This window comes from Taurulus bubalis, assembly GCF_910589615.1.
Source record: "Taurulus bubalis genome assembly, chromosome: 1".
NCBI classification, from domain to species: domain Eukaryota; kingdom Metazoa; phylum Chordata; class Actinopteri; order Perciformes; family Cottidae; genus Taurulus; species Taurulus bubalis.
Genome location: NC_136589.1, coordinates 44,203,081 through 44,217,351, shown reverse-complemented (window position 1 = coordinate 44,217,351; position 14,271 = coordinate 44,203,081). Strand labels below are relative to the sequence as shown.

The 14,271-nt window shown below is 40.0% G+C and overlaps 1 protein-coding gene across 1 annotated transcript in view; it reads left to right on the top strand.

Moving 5' to 3' along the window:
- Positions 1 to 4,492: 4,492 nt before the first annotated feature.
- The window catches only part of rasal2 (RAS protein activator like 2), a 33,381-nt gene continuing 23,602 nt past the window's right edge, over positions 4,493 to 14,271 (top strand). The window contains exons 1-4 of the mRNA XM_079214648.1: positions 4,493 to 4,496; positions 5,417 to 5,540; positions 13,027 to 13,133; positions 13,343 to 13,446. Coding sequence (XP_079070774.1) covers positions 5,534 to 5,540; positions 13,027 to 13,133; positions 13,343 to 13,446 — 218 coding nt within the window. The 5' untranslated portion in view covers positions 4,493 to 4,496; positions 5,417 to 5,533. The remainder of the gene's footprint in view (positions 4,497 to 5,416; positions 5,541 to 13,026; positions 13,134 to 13,342; positions 13,447 to 14,271) is intronic.

Genomic DNA, 14,271 nt, shown 5'->3' with positions numbered 1-14,271 from the left:
GTACAATGGAAAATAAACTCAGAGGAACCTCTTTTTTATTTATCTGCTGAGAACCAGGAGATGATCATGAAGGCATATAAGGAAGTCAATACCGTAGTCATTCACAGCAAATGCGTTGCGAATATTCCAAAGTTCTTGCAACGTTGTTGCCGTGAACGCAGCTTTAACTCCGCCCCCGCTGAGAGACATAAGCGTCGCAAATATATCAGACAAGTTAAATGCGTCAGTGTTGAGAAAATGTATCGGCTAATTTGAAGTGCTTCATCACCCAAATCAATCAGATTATATTTACGAATATATATATACTTATGAGGTTATATGTACTGTATGCGCGTATGAATCGTGTACTATGTGTAGATACATGTATGTGTAGATTTCCATATAACTAGGAGTTTGAATATGTATATGGGCGAATCAGTATGTATGTATTATTCATAATCAGAAATTCAATCAATTGAAACAGTGAAAATAAATTGTGTGATTCTCTGTATTCTCATCACGATCACCTTAATCATGTTCTACAATAATGATATGTATGGTGTACTAACAACACTGTCATATAATTATGAGTGCTTTCAACACATCCATACGTTTCTTAAGAGCTAAATAAACTTAAGAACAGCGGCATGCAGCGGCTGATAGTCTGTGTCTGAGACGGGCGATCAGCTGCGCTTGTAGTGATCAATGTCCGCGGCTCGAGAAACTCTCGTAAATAAATTATTTCTTGCCGGCAAAATCTATAGCGCCGCGTACAGGAAGTCATGATGATGTAAAGGATGGATCCTGGTGATCTGAAAGAACTCTCTCCCTATAAAACTAATATAACTAATATCGCTCCTTCATCAATGAGGAAGGGAGCTGCCTTTCTTGTCCGGTGGAGTGGCCAACTTATCCAGTGAAGTTCAGTAAGCCTGCCCGGGAGCAGGTTTACATTTTTGGATGTGTTGCTATGGTGATTTATCTAAGCTTGCTTCGAGAAACCGAGAAAGCCTGACCTACGTCATCTTATCCTGACAATTAGCCCAATAACTCAGTAAGCCAGGTACGAGAAATAGGGCCCTGCAGCTTTCAAGGACCTTGTTCCAGATATGTGGAGCAGAAAAGCTGAACGCTGCTTCTCCATGTTTAGTTCTGACTCTTGGAACAGAAAGTAGACACGTCCCAGTTGACCCGAGGGGCCGGGATGGTTCATAAGGTAGCAGCAGATCACAAACATACTTAGGCCCTAAACCATTCAGTGCTTTATAAACCAGCAGCAGGATTTTAAAGTCAATTCTTTGTTTGACAGGGAGCCAGTGCAAAGACCTCAGAACTGGAGTGATGTGATCCACTTTCCTGGTCTTAGTGAGGACTCGAGCTGCAGCGTTCTGAATCAGCTGCAGCTTTCTGATTGACTTTTTACAGAGGCCTGTGAACACGCCGTTACAGTAGTCAAGTCTACTGAAGATAAATGACCTGTGAACACACCGTTACAGTAGTCAAGTCTACTGAAGAGAAATGACCTGTGAACACACCGTTACAGTAGTCAAGTCTACTGAAGAGAAATGCATGGACAAGTTTCTCCAAATCCTGTTGAGACATAAGTCCTCTAACCCTTGATATATTCTTCAGGTGATAGTAGGCTGATTTTGTAATTGTCTTGATATGGCTGTCCAGGTTGAGGTCTGAATCCATAACTACACCTAGATTGCTGGCTTGGTTTGAGGTTTTTAACATCAGTGATTGAAGCTGAGCGCTCACTTTCAATCGTTTATCTTTGGGACCAAAAACAATTACTTCTGTTTTATCTTTATTTAATTGAAGAAAATTCTGGCACATCCAGTTATTGATGTCTTCAATGCATTTAGCCAGCCCTTGTATGGGACTATAGTCCCCATGTGGTATAGTTATGTAGATTTGTGTGTCATCTTCATAATTATGATAACACACTTTGTTGTTTTTCATAATCTGAGCCAGGGGAAGCATGTAGATGTTGAACAGAAGAGGCCCCAGTATTGAACCTTGGGGAACACCACATGTCATCCTAGTCAGCTCTGATGTGTAATTAACTACCGACACAAAGTATTGTCGGTCCTTCAAGTAGGATTCAAACCAGTTTAGTGCTGCGCCAGAGAGTCCTACCCAGACTTTCAGTCTGTCTAGTAGTATGTCATGATCAACCGTGTCGAATGCAGCACTGAGATCCGGTAACACTAAGACTGAAGTTCTGCCACTGTCTGTGTGGATGTCGTTGAAAACCTTAACAAGAGCAGTTTCAGTACTGTGGTGCTGACGAAAGCCGGACTGGAAGACATCAAAACAGTTATTTTCGGCCAGGAAGTTGTTCAGCTGTTGAAAAAACACTTTTTCCATTATTTTACTTAAGAATGGGAGGTTTGATATTGGTCTATAGTTTTTCATTATTTCGGGGTTTAAACTAGCCTTCTTTAGGAGTGGTTTAATAACTGCAGTTTTTAGGGCTTGCGGGAAGACATCTGAGAGAAGGGATGTGTTTACAATTTGTAAAAGATCAGCGGTCAAGCAGTGTGAAATATTTTTGAGTTGGTAGAATACCCTGCCCTGTCTCCATCTCCTGGTTGTACCGCTCTGTCTGACCATTAGACTGGGGATGGAACCCGGAAGAGAGGCTGGCAGTAGCCCCCATCTGTCGGCAGAACCCGGCCAAGATCTGGGACCCTCGATCGGAGACTACATCCTGTGGGAGGCCATGATGGCAAAAAACGGAGCTGCAGGAGTCTTAGTATGATGGTTCATATATTTACTCGTGCATGAACTATGATGGTTCATATATTTTATCTCGATACTTCAGTCCCGATTCGATACTATCACGATACTGCAATATATATTGAGTATTTATTCTCTTTTTTCCACCGTAATTGTCCCCAAAGGAAAACTTTGTCAACAGTCTGTTTATCGCACTTCAATATTTTTTATTGCAGCAAAATGTGATTGTCAAGCAGACAAACTGACCAACATGTCATAGATGTTGCACCTGACAAACTGAACTGTTTGTATTACAGTCTACATAGTTGTGTCATTATTACAGTCTACATAGTCGTGTCATTATTACAGTCTACATAGTCACTTCATTATTCCAGTCTACATAGTTGTGTCATTATTACAGTCTACATAGTCGTGTCATTATTCCAGTCTACATAGTCGTGTCATTATTACAGTCTACATAGTCGTGTCATTATTACAGTCTACATAGTTGTGTCATTATTACAGTCTACATAGTTGTGTCATTATTACAGTATACATAGTCACTTCATAATTACAGTCTACATAGTCACTTCATCATTACAGTCTACATAATCACTTCATCATTACAGACATAGTCACTTCATTATTACAGTCTACATAGTTGTGTCATTATTACAGTCTACATAGTCGTGTCATTATTCCAGTCTACATAGTCGTGTCATTATTCCAGTCTACATAGTCGCTTCATTATTACAGTCTACATAGTCACTTCATCATTACAGTCTACATAGTCGTGTCATTATTACAGTCTACATAGTCGTGTCATTATTCCAGTCTACATAGTCGTGTCATTATTCCAGTCTACATAGTCGCTTCATTATTACAGTCTACATAGTCACTTCATCATTACAGTCTACATAGTCGTGTCATTATTCCAGTCTACATAGTCGTGTCATTATTCCAGTCTACATAGTCACTTCATTATTCCAGTCTACATAGTCGCTTCATTATTACAGTCTACATAGTCACTTCATCATTACAGTCTACATAGTCACTTCATTATTACAGTCTACATAGTCACTTCATCATTACAGTCTACATAGTCACTTCATTATTCCAGTCTACATAGTCACTTCATCATTACAGTCTACATAGTCACTTCATTATTCCAGTCTACATAGTCACTTCATCATTCCAGTCTACATAGTCACTTCATCATTACAGTCTACATAGTCACTTCATTATTCCAGTCTACATAGTCACTTCATCATTATAGTCTACATAGTCACTTCATCATTACAGTCTACATAGTCACTTCATCATTAGAGTCTACATAGTCACTTCATTATTCCAGTCTACATAGTCACTTCATTATTCCAGTCTACATAGTCACTTCATCATTGCAGTCTACATAATTCATGCATCTAATATGATGCATGAACGAATTTCCATCCGTGCATGAAAAATATATTTAGTGTGCAGAAAAACACAAATGTACTTCATTTTTGATGAACTATAAACATAATAATGACGCGTCAAATAAAACGCTTCAACTCTTTCCAGAGAGAAAAGTCCATCTTTACAGATCGATAAAGAGAGAAAGCCTCATGAACACAAAGGTTTCATTATGGGATGGCTTTGTTCCTTAACTCTGTGTCTCCTCTGCCTCAGATGTCAAAGGTCCTCCGGCTCACCGCTTCTCTTGCGGTCAGAGTCCGCCCGGTGGCGGCTGGGAGAGGAAGTTCTGCCTCCTGACGGACAGCCAGCTCATCCTGCTCCACAAGGACGACGAGGTCAGAACACATCGCACGCTTTAAATGCTCTTCCTTATGATTAGCCTTCATATTAAAGGCTTTCAAACCACGTATTATATCAAAAGACACAAATACAGATAAATAGAGAATGTTTAATGAATAGAAATCCATCTAAAAGTGTAATTTAATTCATTTCAAATCTGTAATTAAAGTTAAAGTCTATGTAACCAACACCAGATTAATATCTGACAGGATTAAAGTTTGTCTGTATTTATAAAGAAAATGTAAATAAAATAGAATATGGTATAAATGTAAGATAAACGTATAAATGTAGTATAAATGTAAAATAAACGTAGTATAAATGTAGTATAAATGTAAAATAAATGTAAAATAAACGTAGTATGAATGTAAAATAAACGTAGTATAAATGTAGTATAAACGTAGTATAAATGTAAAATAAACGTAGTATGAATGTAAAATAAATGTAGTATAAATGTTAAATGTATATATATATATTTATATTTATATATGTCCTCCATTATATTGCTGAATTATACTATATATATATATATATATATATATATATATATATATATATATATATTGTGTGTGTATAATTTGTGTATAATACAGCAATATAATGGAGGACAACAAACTGAAATCAGACGTAAATAAATGAATCCCTAAATAAATGAATATGCTATGAAATGTACCAGAAATCATATTAAAAATAAGTGTAATGAATTGATGACATTAATGACATAAATTGATATCATTGTTTTAATTTGCTTACCTTTTAGTTTACCTCTGTATTAATCCCTGTATTAATCTATTCTCTTTATTTGCCCTTTTATTTATTTAAGTATGCATTTTTTGCCTTGTTTAAAAAAATATTTTTAAGTGTATTTATTCATTAGTAAACATATGTAAATACATGAATGTGTGCATATATACCCTAGGCTGCAGGTGAGCCTCAGGGGAGCCCCACAGACTCTTCAAAGGGGCGGAGCCTCCGCAGGACCGTCAGCGTGCCCTCAGAGGGACCGTTCCCAGAGTTCCCAGCAGAGGGCGCCGCCATGCTCGGTAAGAACCTGGAGGGGGGGACAACAATGACTCACTGGGTTTGACTCACTGGGTTTGACTCACTGGGTCACTGGGGGTTACTCACTGGGTTTGACTCACTGGGGGTGACTCACTGGGTTTGGTTTCACCACATGACTGAAGGGACGTCCTGGAAGAGGACTCGGGTCAGGGACTCGAACACACGTGCCCCAGGTTTATACTACGTTTATACTACATGTATTTTGCATTTATACTACATGTATTTTACATTTATACTACATTTATTTTAAATGTATACTATGTTTATACTATATTTACGCTACATATATGGACCATTCTACAGAGTTGGTTCAAAGTCAGGTTGGAAATGTTTTACAAAAATTATGGTTTTCCCAAAACTTTCTAAAGTACACATATCTAGTAAAAGATATGAAGAATTTGTATATTGTATTTTCAGACTGTGTTGGAATGTTTTTCCTCTCCCAAAAATGGTCACTACTGAAACATATAGAAAAAAAGTATTATTATTAACCTGTTAAGATTGTGTTTCCTTCCCTTCCCTCAAGAGTATTTTAAAAAATATGTTTTGAAGGTTTTCACAATTAAATTAAAAAACATTTTTACCAAATTTCTAAGTTCAATTTATACAATTCATCAAAATCTAAATACAATATTTCTTTGTAAAATGCATAATACTGATCATATTGATTCCATAGTTGATGATTGATCAAATTGAACATACATTAAACAAATGAGTATCATAACATTTTAGTTAACTCAATATACTTTATTCTTTACAAAACATCCAGTGTTTCGGTAGTGACTGCACTGATTCGGTTGTGACCGCAGTATTTGGTTTGCAAGGTTGTATCATATTTCCCCAACCTCTTTGCTTCATCTTAACTCATAAATTGCCCTGGGTTGGGAATAGTACAAACACAAATGTTTTGTGGTCAATAGAATAATTTAACTTTTGAAGACATAACAATTGTTCATCCAGAACCATTTTAAGTACAAACATTACTTTTGTAACTCCCAACCCAGGGCATGTTATGAGTTAAGATGAAACAAAGAGGTTGACATCAAGTCTGATGTCAACCTCAACCTCTGACATTTTTTTTAAATGTTGCTTCCCTCCACTGCATGTCTTCTGCTTTAGCTTCTGTAGTTACAGATCTTTGCCCTTCTCCTTTTCTGGTCTGCGGGCCTATGCTCTGGTGTCTGATCAGCCTCCCTAGAAGTGCTAGTTGCACTTCTCGTCCTTTTCTGGTCTGCAGATCGATGCTCTGGTGTCTAATCAGCCTCAGAAGTGCTAGGTGGTGTGGAAGCCCTGCAAAATGTCTCCATCTCACTCTGTGTTTTTACCAACACCCTGTGCTTTTGTTGTCTTTTCCTCCATGATTTTCTGACATTTTCTCCCCTGAACAATTTCAGATAGAAATCAGCATTATCTACATGTTTACCATTTAGTCCACACAACACATTTATTTCAAAATGATGGGATTGAACTACTCACCATTCAATTTTGTCACTACCGAAATGGTCATGCCACTACCGAAACTTTACCATATGTTTCGGTAGTGACTGTTTCGGTAGTGACAATTATAGCTACTGTTGAGCATAAATAAAGAATGCTAACAAGTGGATGTCTAACATACACATATTTAAAGAGGTCTACACACATAAAAACATAATACTTTGCATAAAACCCCAAAAAGTTTTCTTAATTGAGGAGAGAATATGTGTTTCGGTAGTGACAATTCTTAAGGTTAACATGCCGATTTTCAGACTTTGGAACACATTTATATCAAAAGTATGGGATTTAGCTACTAACCATTCAGCCATGAGGGACAGGGGTGCAGTGTCACTGCCTGGTCAAAAATGCAGGGGTGTGGCTAAAAACCAGGCTTAGCCAATGGACTAAAACTCTTGTGTTTCGGTAGTGACATGAAAACTGGGCACATGATTTTTTGGGTATAATTTTTCAATTTAAAAATTAAACCCACAATAAATCTAAATATTACAACTTCTGTTTAAACTTAAACATAAAGATCTTTGACATTGTTTTAAGTGTTATTTACAGAGATTGAAATTTAGATGTCGGGGTTGGGGACAGCTACTTCCCAATAGAAAGTACCCTATAAATGATGATTTTGTATATATTTAGCTTATCACTTTCTAATTTAATGCCTTGGGTTTAAATAGACCATAACATATTCTTAGTAAATATCTATGTCTGAATACTTAATTGTTTTGTTAAATAGTTTTTCTTGCACTTTTCAGCACTTTGAACGAATTCGGTAGAATGGCCCATATACTACATGTATTCTACATTCATACTGCATTTATTTTACGTTTATTTTACATTTATACTACGTTTTCACTACATTTATACTACAGTTACTCTACATAAATGCTACACTCATACTACATGTATACTACATTTACTCTACATAAATACTACACTCATACTACATGTGTACAACATATATATACTACTGGGTTTTTATGTGTTCAGGGTCCCGGTTCAGTGGCCAGTCGCGTCGTGATGAGGCGTTCGAGTGCAGCGTGTACTTTCCCTGCTCCGCGTGTCCGGGGGAATGTGTGCAGGACAAAGCGTCCAGTGTGCGTCCGCCCTCTGAAGGGGCCCGGACCGCTGCCCTGTGGGACGCCTGCCGAGGGGCTTCCCACCCGGAGCTGCAAGGGTCCCATTGGGCACAGCGGACAGGAAGTACTTTGAGACTTCCTGTCCCACTGATCGGCTTATTGATCAGTATTGAGAATTCCTGTCCCACTGATCAATAAGCCGATCATTGGGACAGGAAGTCTCAATACTTTGATTGAGACTTCCTGTCCGCTGATAGGCTTATTGATCAGACAGGAAGTCTCCATACTTTGATTGAGACTTCCTGTCCGCTGATCGGTGTATTGATCAGGCAGGAAGTCTCCTTCGTCCTGCTCGCTCGTGACACAAACACATCCATTCACTGCCCCCCCAGCCCAGGGGGGAGGGGCTATTCATGTGTTAATGTTCCCAGTCTGCCTACATGGCTGGACTCGAACAACCAGTTTGTACTGGGTTTGTACTGGGATTAAATCAGGACGTAAACCTGGTTCATTACTGGTTTTATATATTTGATTTATGACGCGTTTTAAACGAGATTTATACTTTTTAATGTTCCGTCTGATATATTCATGCTGGGATTGATGCTGACATGTATACTGGTTATACTAGTGGGTTGTTTGAGACTGAGTTCATACTGGTTTCATGCTGGATTGATACTGATAGTATCTCTGATTTAATACTTGATTTATTCTGGTTTAATACTAAATGTATACTGGGTTTGGTATTGCCTTTACACTGGTTTTAAAGCTGGATTCATACTGGTTTTACTAGAGTTATCCTGGGTTTGATACTGTTTTTTGTGATAGATTCATACTGAGTTTTAGGCTGGAGTTATACTGGTTTAATACTAAATTCCTCCTGGGTTTGAAGGTGAATTCAATCTGTTTTTATACTAGGTTTATACTGGTTCTAATACTTGATGTATACTGGTTTTTATACTAGGTTTATACTGGTTTTAATACTTGATGTATACTGTTTTTTATACTAGGTTTATACTGGTTTTAATGCTTGATGTATACTGGTTTTCATGCTGGGTTTGATGTTTAATTTGTACTGGTTTCATTACTGGCTTTTACTGGTATTGATAGTGAACGTATCCTGATTATTAAATGTGAGCTCAGAATGCTCCCATGATGCTGTTGAAGCCAAACTGGGAAGTGACACCATGAAACAGGAAGTAGAAGCTCTTGTATTACCCTCCTCTTCCTCTTTACAGTCACGCTGTCGTTGGTTCACTCTGATCACAGCGTTCACCGACTGGTCATTAACTGTCTGAGCTCTGCAGCACTTCATCATCATCATCATCTTCATCGTCACATGGACTCTTTCTCACCTGCAGACTCACCTGTGCTCCTCTGACTCTGGATCTGCTGCATTCCTCAGTGTGCTCTGCGCCTGTCCACCACAATAAAATCCCACACATCTCTGCGACATCGCCTTCAAAATAAAAGCCTTTTTTAACAGTCTGGATTCAGTCAACAATAAAACTGTTTCTGATGTAAAGTTGAAGCCACGTCACCGTCAGACGAACATAAACTATGTTTATAGACGACACAACCTTCAAGTTACCCAATCAGACAATCTGTGAGGGAATAATGTGAGTGAGTGTATTCGTCTAGTTTATTTCCCACTACAACTCCACTGCCATTAAACTATAATATACATGTTATATTATTATGATTTTACTTTCTCTTTTTAAGATAAGATTGAATAGATAGGATTGAATATATTATCCCCACAGAGTATATTTACATGATACAGCAGAATGACAAACAAATGGACAATAATTAACAAAATAATAAAAAGAAATAAAAAAATAATAAAGCGTTACACAATAAAATTACTGAGGTCATATATATGGTTTTCTGGTGTGTTTGCACAATGACATTTAAAATATATAAACAAATATCCAAAGATGTACAATTAGAACAAAACATTAAACCAAAACAAAGCAGTAGTTTTATAAAGTAGCACTAATGGAATAAATACAAACCAAAACATATTCACGTCCCAGCTGCTACTCAAGCTCAGAATATTACTACTATTGTGTAAATATTACCCACGTGTCCTGCGGCAGGACCTTTATTCTGAAGGGCCGGGGCGGAAGTGTGAGCGGAGCCTGAATGAGCGTTTAGTCTCAGAGGACCTGCGGCTCTGATGGACGTCCCGGGTGAGTCTCTCTAAACTCTAGACTCTAAACTTTAAACTTTAAACTCTAGACTCTAAACTCTAAACTTCCGGTGTGGAATGCAGGTCCAGGGTGCGCGCGCATCCCTGGAGTTAGTTTAAAGAGAAGCGCAGGTCGGGGTCTGCGCCGGAAGCCCTAATCACAGACGGACTACTTCCGCTTCCCCAGGTCACCTGATCACATCTGATCACGTATCGATCCGCAGCAGCAAAGGACTAATACACACTAATGCGTACTTTAAGTAAAGTACACAAGTATTATTATGAGCTAAATGTGTTTACAGTAAAAGTATATGAGTATTATTATGAGCTAAATGTGTTTAAAGTAAAAGTACACAAGTATTATTATGAGCTAAATGTGTTTAAAGTAAAAGTACACAAGTATTATTATGAGCTAAATGTGTTTAAAGTAAAACTACATATATATATATATATATATATATATATATATATATATATATATATATATATATATATATATATATATATACACACACACACATACATAAACAGCATGTGGTGCCTTCAGGCTCTCCCCTAGAGTCTGGAACAAAGGCTTCTTTCTCTGTTGTGTCGCTGTCGTCAGGTGTGCCGCCTGACGACATTCCCAGCATTCCTCACGCCTGTCTGGTGACATCACACCCGCATGGGAGCTCCGCCCACTTTCCTCTACACAGAACCTCAGTAATTATGACATGAAAAATAATGTATTTCAACTGTAAAACAAAATAATCTAAATATCCAACTGGTTCCCAAGCGTCCACAAATGTTACCAATGAAGAAGAAATGAAATAGAACCTCTACTACTCTCTCTACCTGTTCAGGTACTCTGGTCTCTACCTGTTCAGGTACTCTGTATACTACCTGTACTCTGTATACTACCTGTACTCTGTATACTACCTGTACTCTGTATACGACCTGCTCAGGTCTCTTTGTTGCCCTCTGACCAAAGTAAATCACTATCAATTTTAGATATGATAGTGGCAATAATGAGAAGTTGCAGCTTTAATGTGATCTCACACACACACAACGTTAACAGCTGAAGCCTCCAGAGTTGCGTCCCACATCGTCGTCTGAGAGGAAACTTATTCAGTGACTGTCCTCTGAGAGAGAGAGAGAGAGAGAGAGCGAGAGCGCAGTTGGAGGGATTGATTAAATGCGATAAAACGAGAGAGGTAGTTAGAATGACTGCTGAGTAGAGAGAGAGGGGCATGGCTGAGAGGTGGGTGAGTGTGAGAGAGAGAGGTGCTGAGTCGAGGACGTTCGCGGGACGAAGGCGGACGTTTGCATCTTAACCTCATTGGACAGCTCCGGCCAATCCCGTCTGACTGTGTGTGTGTGTGTGTGTGTGTGTCCTCTCAGATGATGGGGAACAGCTGTGATCGAGGTACCGTCTCCTCCTCTTCCTCTCTCGCTCTGTGTGTGTGTGTGTGTGTGTGTGTGTGTGTGTGTGTGTGTGTGTGTGTGTGTGTGTGTGTGTGTCCGTGTCATGTGACCCTCTTGTCATACCCCCGGCTTCCTGCAGCATGTTTACCTCGACTTTGAAGAAGAGGAGCAGATGATGTCCGCCGGGTTTGGGTCATCATCATCATCTTCATCATCATCGCTCCTCGTTCTGGGGAGGGGGGGGGCATGAAAGTTTGTCCGGCTTCTTATGCAGCACACACACACACACACACACACACACACACACACACACACACACACACTGCTGCATGCTGCATTCCGTTACTTTGAGCGTTCCTTTATAAACGGGTTATAACCACGTTAGTGTTATAAACCGTTTACGTACTCATTATGCGGCCGACATGCGCCGAAAATTTAAAAATCATATTTATTTTTTAGTATTTAAGAAAGTTCCTCTTGAGTTTCCTTCCTGTCGGTCCGTCTCTTAATACCGTCGGACTTCCTGTCCGCGGCTCATTGATTCCTATGTGTTGTAGAGACTTTGTTGGGGACTACTTTCAGCGGCGGATGAATCCTAATTTGGTGCTCCAGCGAGTATTTATATATGGGATGATGAGGATGAAGATGATGATGAAGGCTCATTTATGTGTTTTAATGGCTGTTTTCACCGTTTGAGTCTCAACGTGAAGACAAGTGCAGAATATCATTAAGATAGGAACTACTGGTTTGACTGGAGCTCTTCTACTGGTCGCCAGTGTTTACTTGTCCAGCTGTTTATGTTTATTATATTCCTGGCGCCTCGGAGGTGGTTCAAGAGCTGGTTCTAGAGCCGGCTCGAGGCCTCCGGAGAGACGACCTCAGACAAGATGGCCGACGAGCCGGAGAGGAAGTGAGAGCGTCTAAATTTAGCTAAATAGAGCTGGAGATGAGACACCGAGTCAGAGAGCTGGAGATGAGACACCGAGTCAGAGAGCTGGAGACGAGACAGAGAGTCGGATACGAGTCTGAGCTGCAGATGATTCAGAGTTGGATGGATACGCCGTGTTTCCATAAACGTGATATTAATGCTCATTATTCTCTCACATCACGAGCTGACAGGAAGGAACACTACTTCATTTTGAAAAGCTCTCCGTCTGACAGGAAACTCTCCTCCATCACTCTCGTGACCGCACGCCACGTCTTGATGTTGCCGTCGTATCGTTTCACCTGTGCGCTTCCTGCGTGGCTTCCTGCTTTTATTTTGAAAGGGTTTGTCGTGGATCTAACTTCCCCCGTGTCTCTCTGCAGAAGCGTCGTCGGACCGATCCCCGAGGAGGAGGAGCATCTCCGGTCTGGGGAGCTCGGAGAAGAGCGGCGCCGCCGACAGTCCCAGCTCGTCGCCTTTCAGAGTGCCGGTGAGTTCGCGGGTCGTAGGACATCTGATGCGCGGCGGCGAGAGCGGAGGTCGGGAACCCGGAGAGGCGGGCACGATCATCGAACATCTGGAAAACCTCTGGATTCACCAACACTACATTTTACTAGATTACACCTGAACGCATCATGAGAACGTTATCATTTACCTTCAGCCAGTACTCATGTTCACTGTCCTCTTCCTCCTCCTCAGGGTTTCTTCAGTAAGCGTCTCAAAGGGTCCATCAAGAGGACGAAGAGTCAGACTAAGTTGGACAGGAACACCAGCTTCAGGCTGCGGCCGACCGACGCCGACAGGTGAGTCTGTTCCTCTACCCGATGTGGTCATGAGATGATATGTGATGATGTCATGAGATGATTTGTGATGATGTCATGAGATGATGATATGTGATGATGTCATGAGATGATGTCATGAGATGTCTGTCTGTGTCTCCTCGCCTCTTTGTCTGGGAGAGATCCTGGGTCTATTTTTTCTTCTTCTTCCTCTTCCTCCATTAGCCCTCCCAGTTTTCCCAGCAGTAACTACTCTGGTTTTACTGGCAGTCTCTCTCTCTCTCTCTCTTTCTCTCTCTTTCTCTCTCTCTCCACTGATCAGTTTCATTATAAAAAGACTGCATATTTTTCTCTTTATGTTTTTGTACAAAAACATAAAAGTAGAAAACGCAAAAAAAATTATGAAAAGAAAGAAATAGCAGGAGAGGGAGGGAGAGAGGGAGGGAGGGAGAGGGAGAGAGAGAGAGAGAGAGAGACTATATAGTTGACAGAATGTCAGCCAGCTGGATAGGAGGATAATGCTACACACACACACACACACACACACACACACACACTCAGCCTCTCTCTCAGTCAGCTCGCAGCTCTATCTCCTGATGGACGGTTCGTCTTCTCTCCTCCGGAGAGCTGGAAGAGCTCAGCTCTCTAAAACTCTGAGGTTCAGGTAGGGTGCGTGTCTCTGCATATGAATATATTATATTTACATCCTGTAAACAATTTAATTCACCCGGACTTTAAATGAGTTGATCGTGTTTCAGACAAACGCTGTTGATGAAAAATTAATTCATTATTTCACTTCTTAACGAAAGTTGTTTGCTTGTATGAGTATTTGTGTCAGTGATGTGAGTC